Source organism: Oryza sativa, chromosome 2 (genome assembly GCF_034140825.1).
Source record: "Oryza sativa Japonica Group chromosome 2, ASM3414082v1".
Classification (NCBI taxonomy): domain Eukaryota; kingdom Viridiplantae; phylum Streptophyta; class Magnoliopsida; order Poales; family Poaceae; genus Oryza; species Oryza sativa.
Genome location: NC_089036.1, coordinates 22,382,535 through 22,395,000, shown reverse-complemented (window position 1 = coordinate 22,395,000; position 12,466 = coordinate 22,382,535). Strand labels below are relative to the sequence as shown.

General features: G+C 44.4%; 1 protein-coding gene and 1 pseudogene across 1 annotated transcript; one reads left to right on the top strand and one right to left on the bottom strand.

The window, feature by feature from the left end:
- Positions 1 to 136: 136 nt before the first annotated feature.
- Positions 137 to 4,378, bottom strand: LOC107277146 (ent-cassa-12,15-diene synthase-like; annotated as a pseudogene).
- Positions 4,379 to 7,989: 3,611 nt separating this feature from the next.
- Positions 7,990 to 9,977, top strand: LOC4329730 (oryzalexin E synthase-like). The gene has a single exon (NM_001416689.1). It carries the CDS (start codon positions 8,146 to 8,148, stop codon positions 9,682 to 9,684), a length of 1,539 nt encoding a protein of 512 aa, NP_001403618.1. The 5' UTR covers positions 7,990 to 8,145; the 3' UTR covers positions 9,685 to 9,977.
- Positions 9,978 to 12,466: the final 2,489 nt, after the last annotated feature.

Genomic DNA, 12,466 nt, shown 5'->3' with positions numbered 1-12,466 from the left:
ATGAGTTGTTTTATCATTCATAGTACTTTAAGTGTGATTTATATCTTATGCATTTGCATAAAATTTTTGAATATAAGACGAATGGTCAAACATGTGAGAAAAAGTCAATGGCGTTATCTATTAAAAAACGGAGGGATTATATCCTGATTCCGTACGGTAAGGTATGGGAATAGTAAAGCAAGTGAAGATTCTTGCACATCTTCCAGAATAACTGCTTGCATGGCCTTGGAATAGCGCCCTCCCTAAGGACCAACTTGAACAGCTTCCTCCTAGCAGTGTCTACGCGCAGGGGCGGATTTGCCATGGGGGCGGGGGGGGGGGGGGGGGGGTCTTGAGACCCCACTACCGCCCCAGGGTCCATGGAGACCCCCCTAAGCCCCACTAAAATTTTTCACGAGATGTGGTGGCTGGAGCTTCGTCAGGTTGGCTGGAGGGAAGGCTGGAGGTTGAAGACGATGTTATTTCGCGATTTGGGCTTGTTTCGAAGAGCAGCCCACGACCACGAGCGCAGTCTTCAAGTTTTGTCTAGCCCACTCCAAGCAAAGGCCCACGGTGGCAGATTCCAGCCGGCCCATTTGGCTACTCCCCCTCCCGGCCTCCCGCCTCCCCAATTCCCCAATCCCACTGGCCACCTCCTCCTCTCCTAAATCCCTAACCCTAGGCGAATAGGCGCGGGCGGCGGGCGGCGGCCGAGCAGGCGGCGGCGGCCGGCGAGGGGCCAGACGGGAGGTGTGCCAGGCGGTGCCCCGGTGGTCCAGTGCATGCCCGGAGCAGGTGGCGACCTCCGGTGAGCTGCAAGCTGGCGAGCGCCGAGCGGCAAGCAGGCGGCACCGTGGCGGCGTCCAGTGAGCCGGCGATGGGCCAGACAGGAGGCAGGCCAAGCGGAGGCGGTGGTCCAGCACTCCAGCGCCTGCGCCGCCACGCCGCCGGGAAGGTGGCGAGCCGCTCGCTAGCGAGGTGCCGCGAGGGCGCAAGGCGCCGAGGCAGGCAGGCAGCAGGTCAGCGGCACAGTGGCCGGCAAGGCAGCAACGAGTCAACGACGCAGTCGCAGCCTACTGTGACTGTGATTGAAGATTTGAAGTTAGAAATCGGTAAACTAGTAACCTCTAATACTAATAGATAGTCTAAAATTGTGTCTTAATGAGGTTGTGCACTTGTGCTTGAAACTTATAATTATTTTCTATACATTTTTAGATTGTCAACATGTCAAAAAGAACATTGCTCACGTATTATTTTAGTTTAAGCAACACAAATGGCAGTGATCCTCCATCCAGTAAAGTGATCCTCCATCCAGTAATGAGTGTTTAAGTTAGCCAAAGAAACCCAAGTCAGGGTTTTTTCAATCGGATGAAAAAATCATCCAACAATTTGAAGATATGAAAGCGCGTCAGATGTTAGTACCTCAACAGAAATTAGTGGTATGCTCTATGCCTCCATTCCTCCCTAAATCTCTAAATTATTTGAATCCAAAATAAGTATGTTTCGATTATTCGTTAATTTGCCCTTTTCTTTGTATAAATTACTACTCATGAAGAATAATAGACGATTGGGTGTGACACGTTATCTATTCGATATTGGTTTGGTATGGACAAAATTCTCGACATATCATTAATTCAATGTGTACCTTGAACTGACATTTAGCCAATTTACATGTGAGACATGTTTCGATTTATGCTGGCGTAATTTGTTCAGCCCCCACTACTATTTTTTCCTGGATCCGCCCCTGTCTACGCGCTTCTGCGCTTCCATTTTAGCCTCTTGTATGGACATGCAACCACCACTTTCACGAGCAAGTAGTGAAACACCATTTGTCAATTTCCCGTCCATCGCCTCCCTCTGCAGCAAATAATTTGCAGCAAAACTTCGTCAAAATTAACCGCTTTCAATCAAGGCAGCGGCTAATTACTATTTATAAAAGTAACAGGTAAGTACTTTTTTTTAAAAAAATAACTTTTATATGTAATCAGTGCATTAGAACTTTAGCTTGTTGGGTCCAGACATGGGCAGGGAGCTAGATAAGAATGTAATTTTCTGATAAAATTGCTTGCTGTTATTTATAAAAAAAGATGCAGTTTATTAGATGAGAATGTACTCTATCTTCTAATAAAATTTTGAAAAATATGAGAGAAAGTACCTCAATGCCTCGAATGTCATTCAGGAGACGGCCGCAAGTGCCCACCAGCCTAAATATTTCGTTGTATTCTTGATGTTTGATTATGTCGTCCGTGAGCTTTACTCCGATAAAAAACATTCCCGAGATCACTGTAGCTCCATGCGTGAGTGAGGTCACACCACACTCCATGTATTCTTCGAACTTTGGCACATATTGGCTCCTCTGCCATTCTGCCTCAGTCTATCATACACCTCAATATATCTTTTTTTAATAATAAAATATAATATCCCGGCCTCTACTCAAAAAGAGTTACAACTAATTATTACAAAGTAGCATCTCAATATATCTAGCCACTGCAATTTGAACATCAACTTGTTAATAGCAACAACATTGCAACAAAAGAATTCAAGAAATCGCACATTGGAGACTCACTGTTTCTAGCAAGTACTTGGTAATATCATGGCCTTGTAATGCAGAAGCCTTTGCGCCAATCTCGTTTACTGTAGTATAGAGAGCCTGAAACAGTAGTTTTACATCTTCAGAGTATAGAACTCTTGTTGATGAGGCTTATCCCACCTATGACAACCATTTGCACAACGAATTAGCTCATTGATTGAGAAAGATCAGACAAGATACACTGGATCAAGGAATGAGGATTTGTACGTACTTCTCCATTAATGCTAGGAGGTTTTCTTGTTCTTCTTTTGATCCTCCAACATCAAAGAAATCGTCAACAACAGATGTCAACAAAGCTGTTTTAGACCACGAGATGCGAGCATCGGACATTTCAGGAGGGGATATGGAAGCAGCAGCAGAGAAATAGCAATATGTTAGCTTCTGGCGTGCGTATTGTAGCTGATCTAGTCTGTTGTCTTTCACCCACCTGTCCTTTTTTTTTTCTTTTTGCCAATTTGTCTAAGTTAAAGCCATATAGGAGAAGTAATAATGAATAATTATGGTAAAACAACAAAAGAAGAAACATAAGGGAGCATAACTTGACAACTGTCTGAACGGATTAATTACCTACCTATCAAGTTACTTAAGTTCGTCCTGGTAATTGGATTGAGAGGTGCAGAAGTCATCAGCAGCCAAAGCCAAAGTTCCAAACTGACATTTCACGGTTGTCTAATCTTCAATTGTGAATGGGGCTCAAATTTAAAACTGATCACTATATTATTATTTTAAAATGTCTGCATAACTTGCTAAAAATCATTTAAGCAGTGTGACGCGTGTTGGCACAATCCCCTTCGTGTGTGAAAATACTACTCCCTCAGTCCCATAATACAAGGGATTTTGATATTTTACTTGCATTGCATTGTTTGACCACTCGTCTTATTAAAAAAATTGTGCAAATATAAAAAACAAAAAGTTGTGCTTAAAGTAATTTAGATAATAAAGTAAGTAAAAAAAATAAATAATAATTCTAAAATTTTTTAATAATAAGACGAATGGTTAAACTGTGTAAGCAAAATGTCAAAATCGCTTATATTAAGGGACGGAGGGAGTACTCCAGTAGTACAGTAGCAGAAATGACCACCTAAAAAGACAAATTAAGTAGCTGAAATAAAGTAGTGGCCTCTTTTCTTCACCAAGGAAATTTGGATGATACGAAGTCTATTAATTGTCCTCCCTCGTGCTTTTCCCGCTAGAAATTAGCATGATCGGTCTAGGTCTCGTTGATACAGTGGTTATTTGCTCGTGTCACACTCACACACCAGCAATAGCCAAAAGCTACCAGAGACTGGGAGAGAAGAAATGTCGTGCACGCTGGTTGTGCTTTTTGCCTACACCAGCATACAGTATAGAATCATTTTCGTAAAATTAAAATTTGAAAACAAGTACTCCCTCCGTTTCGAAATGTTCGACGCCGTTGACTTTTTAGCACATGTTTGACCGTTCGTCTTATTTAAAAAAAATAAGTAATTATTAATTCTTTTTCTATCATTTGATTCATTGTTAAATATATTTTTATGTAGGCATATAATTTTACATATTTCACAAAAGTTTTTAAATAAGACGAACGGTCAAACATGTGCTAGAAAGTCAACGGTGTCAAACATTTCGTAACGGAGGGAGTATAAAGTTATCTTTTTCTTTGGGTTTTTTTTTTATCTTTGACTATTTTGGAACCTTAGCTTTTAAATAGCAGATAATAGCATATAAATTTTGCATGTAACAAAATATAGTAAGGTATTTTGTTACTACTTCTTATCAGCGATAGCTGAGCCGACCAGAAACTGGCCTGTGTACCTTGTGTAGACGCATGCTCGAGACCAGAAGATACTCCCGAGAATGACACAACTACTTTTCCTAGTCGCTAGCTGCTGCATGAAGGAGAAAATTAAGATACAACGCCATCAATATTGAAATCGGCATTTGGCTCGGATTACATGTGCCCCGGACTGATCGATCTATCATCAGGTAATTACTTCAATCCTACTAGAGCCTCTGGGATTCAATTGGATGATACGTGGATGCGGACGGACCGCAATTTTTTTCCTTTCTCGTTAATTAAAGTCGGAACGTCCGCGTCCGCTCCGTGAGGATTTGATAACAGACGATCGACAGCCTCATGCTGGTTTATTTTTCTTCAATGTTTTCAACGTAAAGACTTTGAAAAAACGTATACTACTTCCATATGGTGTACATCAATATCATCTAGCACAAGTGTCCGGATGTCGACGTAGCGCCCTCAAACAAACAAGTGAGAAAGATAGGGGTGAGAAATCCCAAGCTTAAGCTATAACTATTTTTTATTACACCGAATAAATAGACATTAAAAATTTTATTCTCTATATATGACAAGATCTAGATCTAGAACTAGGAGGTGGATGTGATAGCAAAAATAAAAAAAAAGAGAATTTATGTTACCACATTAAACCACTACAATAAGAGGCATCAAGTATTACACATACATCTAACATCAATATATCAAAAGAAATAAAATTAAAAAACATGGAGCTCTTCCTTCACAATTTTGCATGCATAAATCCATCACAAATTAAGGTCTAAAAGCTTAAAAAGTTGCATACCTAGTGTGGAAATGAGTAGATCTAAGTACCGTAGAAAAATCCCCCGAAGATTTGAAGTTCAAAACCTCCCCCCTATATTTAAGTCACTTTAGGAGAGAGAAACTTCGGGGAGAATGAACAGGGCTCGGAGAGGAAGAAGACTATATAGGAGCATCTTTTCAGGCGGGCCATATAAGCGTCGCCTGCGAAGATTGATCTTCGCAGGTGGACCATATAAGCGTCGCCTGCGAAGATCGATCTTCACAGGCGCATGACGTCTGCCGCTTGCGAAGATCGATCTTCGCAGGCGACACTTATATGGTCCGCTTGCAAAGATCAATCTTCGCAAGCGGACCGCCCCCTCCACCCTGGGTACTTTTTTTTGCTGGCGGGGTTTTGGCTCCGAATTACATGTCCACCTATGAAAATCGATCCCCTACGACGCCGAAAATGAGTTTTATAGTAGTGCTCGAGAGAAATCGCTCTGCCTCGTGTAAACTATTGGACGATCCAACCTCATAATGATATTTTCTTACTCACTGCCATGCATGCATGGGGTTAGTAGCACTTTTTTCACCCATGCACATTTATCTCTTTATCTTTAAATGATCTTTACTCACAAGTTGCATGGGGAACTAATACGAGCACATGGACATGCGGAGGAGCGCAACGAACACGTGAGGGGTTTGGGAGAGCGATGCGGACGCGTGAGGACACATGGGCGTGGTTAGTGGCGGCAATGAGTCGTTATTAACTCATCATAATCTATCCCGTTTAGCGGGATACCGTGGTCTAGTAGTACTCCTCCCTTGACTATAATTAATATTCCGTATCCATTTACTCAACATCGATCAAGCCGGCACGAAATGCATCAACATCGAACACCGAAACATACATACGCAAGTCTCGGGCACACATGCGAATTTATCAGCCAAGATGTTCCCGTGTGTCATGTCACTACTGGAGAACCCCACATCTCTCCCGGTTCACAACCCCTTTACTCCCATGTAGCGAACCGGGAGGGAGAATCCGGGACTAAAGATGACGATTTTTAGTCCCGGTTAAAATATCCGGGACTAAAGAACCATCTTGAGTCCACCGGGTGTAAAAATAAAAGTGTCACGTGACGCGTTTTGTTTTGAGTAAATTGCATCCTGGGCCACTTTTATTGACCATTGTTGCAAGTTGGACTAGAGGTAGGACATTCTTTTCAGTTTGAACCAGAAATCTTTGCAAAAATTTTCATATTGAACCAGTCTTCTTCTTCCTCTAGATCTCCCCCTCTTCTCTTCTCTTCCCTGTTTTGGTTCGAGCTCACCACACTTCCTCAGGTTCCATCTACATGCTTGACCTACGTCAGCGCCTGAGCTTGAGTGTGTGGTAGTCTCCGTCTTGAGCTCAACACGGCACACGGCAGAGCTCCAGCTTGAGCTCAAGCACATAGCCAATGAATCACGGTGGCACGGTGGGAAATTCTAACACGATATATTATCACTCCACACTTCTGCTCCACCAACTAGTCAATAGGTCCCATTCTAGCCCAAGTTCATCCATGGCAGCACTAGCTTAATTGGAGCTAGGGCACTTAATCAACGCTGCACATTAAATCTTGAGCACGAATGAATGTGGCAGGGGCAGCGAAGGCTGAGTAGAGCTCGAGCATGACTGTACTGGTGGAGCTTGAGCTCTATCTCTACTAAAACCAACTAGCCAGGTATGTGAATCTCAAACTGAAGGTAGAGAGAGTGAGGAAGCAGAGTTGGAAGAAGAACACTAGGTCCTAAGTGTAACATTTTGTAAAAATTATTAGCCCAAAGTGAAAATAATAGCTTGTTCCTAGTCCAAGCTGCGACCATGGTAAAGAAAGCCGGTCCAATATGCAATTAACTCTTCTTCTTTTTTTCTTTTCTTTTCTTTTTTATTTTTTTTGCTACTTTCATATTGATTTCGCACCGAACTCAACCACACAGACAAAAACATCAATCACACAGACAAAATCATCAGCAAATTGACATCACATATTCATCTGCAACTTCATAGAAACATCTAGAAATCATCCACAAATTTACATCCCAAAATCATCCACAGATTCAAAAAACATGTAAAAATCACCTACAAATTTACATCACAAAATTATCCCCAAAATCATCCCAAAATCATCGTCAAGTCGTCGCCTCCGGATTGCCCGCTGCTTGCCACCTCTCCTCCGTGTGCGCCACCGCCGGCCACATCCTCCCGGCGCGCCCGCCTCCTCCCCTCCCACCGCCACCTCCTCCCGGTTGCCCACCGCATCCACCGCCTCGCCGTCGCCGCTCGGGGCCGCCACCTCCCTCCACCGCCGCGTGGGCCGTCACTGCCGCCGCTGCTGCTGCTCGCTCCCGCCCTCCACGGCTTTGGCGCTCCGCCGCGCACCACCGTCCGCCGCCGCCTGCCACCGCGTGCCCAACGCCAAGAAAGAAGAGAGGAAGGAGAGAAAATCGAGAGGAGAGGGGAAGGGCGCTAGTAAGAAGCGCTAAGGGATGAGAAGGGATAAGAAGCGTAGGGATAAGAAGAGAGTGGAGAGGCACCGGTTACCGAGGAGATAGCACGAGGGGAGATGTGCGGGCTGCAGTTTTTCTTTTGAATTTTGGTCCAACAACCGGGACTAAAGATAGCAGGGGGTCTGATACGGCCTAACCACCTTTTGAACCATGACTAAAATTCATAAAGTATCGTGCCGGTTTAGAACCGGGGTTAAAGATCTTTTTAGTTCCGGTTCCTATTCGAACCGGGGTTAATGTGATTTTTGTCTAACCTAGCAAAGATGGTTTCTCAAGTAGTGTGTTAGTCCCGTAAGGTAGAAAGAACAAAGACAATGCTTGTTTTAATTAGTAAAGCTAGGAAATAAATATATTCAACAGCTGCAAATTAATTAATACAATATATTCCTGCATGCCCTGTATAAATGCGGAGGCCCGCAGGCACGAACGCGGCAACCAAGAACGTACACCAGCCAGCAGGAAATTAAATAGTCATCGACCAATGGAGAAGCTGAAGAGCGAGCTATGGATGACAGCGGTGGCCACCTGCATGTCGCTCTTGTTGTACCTCACCATCCTGAGACGGCGCCACGCGAGCGGCGGCAGATCACTAGCATTGCCGCCGGGGCCAACGCCACTCCCGCTCATCGGCAACCTACTCTGCCTTGGCGGCATCTTCCACCAAACCCTCGCGAAACTGGCGCGCGTCCATGGCCCTGTCATGACGCTGAAGCTAGGCCTCACCACGGCCGTGGTCGTGTCGTCGGCCGAGGCCGCGAGGGAGGCCTACACGAAGCACGACCAGCGGCTCGCCGCGCGGCCGGTCCCGGACGCCTTCCGCGCGAACGGCTTCTCCGAGCGGTCCATCGTGTTCTCGCCGAGCTCCGATCCGCAGTGGAAGAACCTGCGGGGCATCCACGCGACGCACATCTTCTCCCCTAGAGCCCTCGCGGCGCTGCGCGGCATCCGCGAGCGCAAGGTGCGGGATATCGTCGGCTACATCCGCACGGTCGCCGGGGAGGAGATGTGTGTCCGCGAGGTCGTGCACAACGGCGTGCTCAACCTCATATCCACCTCCTTCTTCTCCATGGACATGGCTGACGTGCGCTCGGAGTCGGCGCGCGGGCTACGCGGGCTGATAGAGGACATCATCGCAACCGTCGCGGGCCCCAACGTGTCCGACTTTTTCCCTTTCCTCCGGCAGCTCGACCTGCAGGGCTTGCGTCGACAAACGGGCAGCCATCTTGGCATCGTTTTCGGGTTGTTGGACGACATAATCGATCGCCGCATGGCCGAAACCCGTGACCACCCTGACAAGCAGCGGCACGGCGACTTCCTGGACGCGCTCATCAGCCTCGCCTCCGCCGGCAAGATCCCACGCTACCACATCACGTACCTTCTGTTCGACGTCTTTGCGGCTGGCGCCGACACGATGACGACCACCGTGGAGTGGGCGATGGCCGAGCTGCTTCGCAATCCCCGCGTGATGGCCAAGGTGCGGGCGGAGGTGACGGACGCGCTCGGCGGCAGGGAGAGCTTCGACGAGGGCGACGCGGCGAGCCTCACGTACCTCCAGTGCGTGTTCAAGGAGGCGATGCGGCTGCACCCCGTGGGCTCGATACTGGTCCCTCACCTGGCGGTGCAGGACGGCGTCGAGATCGGTGGCTACGCCGTGCCCAAGGGCACCACGGTGATCTTCAACGCGTGGGCGATCATGCGCGACCCGGCGGCGTGGGAGAGCCCCGACCAATTCCTACCGGAGCGCTTCTTGCACAAGGAGGAGTCCTCATCACCTCCGCTGGAATTGCGAGGGAAAGACTACGAGTACATCCCGTTCGGGTCCGGCAGGAGGTTGTGCCCCGGCCTGCCACTGGCAGAGCGCGCCGTGCCCTTCATACTGGCGTCCCTGCTGCACGCGTTCGAGTGGCGGCTTCCGGACGGCATGTCGCCTGATGACATGGACATGACTGAGAAGTTTGCCACTGCTAACGTGCTTGCTACCCCTTTGAAGGCTGTGCCAGTCGCGTCACACACTAGTTAGGGTGTGGAGGAAAGTTTGGTTGAAATTGGAACGATATGATGAAAAAGTTGGAAGTTTGTGTGTGTAGGAAAGCATTGATGTGATGAAAAAGTTGGAAGTTTGAAGAAAAAGTTTGAAACTAAACTCGGCCTTATACTTATATATGTGTGTGTGGGCGCGCGCGCGCACTACGACGTAGGAGGCCTCATAAGTGCTCCATGCCTCATTGTTTCAGGCGTCTCCATGGTTCCCACCTTTGTATCCTTAAAAGTTATAAGTTTATACTTGGAAATCAATTGACACCAACTTTATTTAATTGTTGTTTGAGTTATCACTATAAAAAACGATTTTTCATGATAGCCAAAATAGGTTTTCACAAGCGGCTAATGGCACCACCAGAGATCAAAGGGTAGTGATAATATGGTATTTGCGCTGGTGGTTTTCGTAAGGTAGCTGCCTGCGAAAATGAATTTGCACAGGCGGCTACGTTGTATCATCTACCTGCATCAATATACTGGCCATGGCTAAAAAAATTTGATGGAGCGACGGCGCTCCGTCCACCTCCGTCAGCACATGTTGAAGTTTTTCCCAAATCCACAGAAATTATTTCCAAATCCATGCGTTGGTCCCAAAATCCACAAAAATTATTCCCAAATTCCAAAGTTAACAAATCATTACAATTTAAATACATCTCAATTTACAGTCACAACTTTCCATTCACAAGTTTCCAACTGGAGCAATCCCTACAAACAAACAAACCGGCACTACAAGAATCTATTTAATCTATGATAAAAAAATTCGTCATGGATCACTGAAGATTCGTCACAGAAATTTATCTGTGACGATTCTACTTATCGTCATCTATTGAGCGTAATAGATTAAATCTATCGACGTTTTCTCCAAAATTGTCACGGATCAACACAATCTATGACGTTTTTTAACCGTCATAAAACGCTTTTGGACTCATGTAGTCCACCCCAAGCCCAACCTTTATGATGAAATTAAACGTCACAGATGGTTGCCACAAGGCAGCCAATATGGCAGGTGACATGGTCATTGACATGTGTGTGATGACGTGTCACTAATAACATGGCAGCTAATGTTAGCAAATATTTTTAAACGGCCCATTATTTTTTAAAACGGCCCATTATTATTTTGACGGCCCATTAATTTTTTAATGGCAGCCCATTATTTTTTTTTCAGAACTGGCCTATTTTAAAATAGGCCCATTTCAGAACCAGGCTTATTTCAAAACTGGCCTATTTTGTTAACAAACTATCAGATCAAAGCCCACTAAACAAGCCCATTAAGTTTGAGCCAAGCAAATTCAATCCAATTTCTCATACCATCTCAGATTCAAAACTAATAACAGATACCATCTCAGGTTTAACTAATAATAGATACAATCAGAATACAACAGAATTCAAACAATTAATAGTTCATCTCAGATTCAACCTAATAACATATAGTCTCAGATACTCTGCTCCAGAATCAAACAATAGTTCCACAGCAAGCAACAAAAATTTGTGTAGCAGAACAAAGCTATCAACTTGTCCAAGTTCAAGAATCACACAACATTCAAGCATACCCAGTTTTGGTTCAACAAACACCTGAAAACACTTGCAGCACCAAAAAAATCGAAGGTCCAGGTTCAGGTTCCCTCCACACCGGCAGGACCTGCACCAAAAAGGGTTGCCATTGTTGTTCTATTAGTTTCTCTTGATAAATCAGCAGTTGCATTAGCAGCCGCGCTAGCACTAGGATTGCTAGATGCACATGCACTAGTACTGAGGGGTAAGAAAGAAGTCAAAAGTTATGGTGAAAAACTATTGCATGCTTATTCTGATGCTACATGTGCTAAGTTGTAGCTAGTAAAAATCTTGCAAGCTGAATAAGACAAATAATTAGGGATTCCTGTTCCTGTTCTTCAACAACTAGGATTAAATTAGGGGTGTGCATGTACAGTAGAGGTGTCTTCCAACATTAATTTAAGTTTTATTCTACCTCAATGGTTTAGCTTGGGAGAGAAAGGAAATTAAAATGAAGTCCAATTGGCAGTATAAATTGGTAGAGTTTAATTCGTGTATGACAAACTACATGACAACTAGACACTAGTGTATTTTGTTCATTTATATGCTAAAACTAAGATTTTGCTAATGAGGATCTTGCAAGGTGAATAAGATACTACTTTGAGATTTTGAGAAAAACAAAGTATGCATTAGTATTGATTATTCAATCCTCCAAGGATAAAATAACTAACAGAAGTAGATGGTCAAAATTTTCACTTGACCAACAAATATAGATAGATGAGATACCTTGAAATCATGGAGCAAAGGTTTCATCCATATAGAAATATCAGCATTTGAGATTATAGCCATGATCTGTTAAATAAGGTAGACTACAGTTAGCAATGTAGGTGACTGTAAAGGGTTTCTACATAAAAAAAGAAAATGTTTTGGAGCATTGACATATCCTATCATTGGTGCTTTTGATTAATTAGCTTGAAGAACTAAAATGACAAAGAGACACTAAGCTTGTTTTCTTCATTTATATGCTTTACTAAGCTGTAGTTAATTAATAAGGATCTTGAAAGCTGAATTAGAAAGTAGTTTGACATGACAAGAAAAACTATGTATGCATTAGTATTGAATCCTTCCAATAATAAATAACTAGTACAAGTAGATGGTCAAAATTTACACTTGAACTATCTATGGAGAGAGAATATCTAAAATGGGTACAAATCATTTAACTTAGTTTATGGTTAAATTTACGCGTCAACTGTATATATAGATGGAAGATCTAA

What these genes read in the sequence shown, in the direction of transcription:
- LOC4329730 (NM_001416689.1), top strand. Translation starts at nt 8,146, where the DNA reads ATGGAGAAGCTGAAGAGCGAGCTATGGATGACAGCGGTGGCCACCTGC.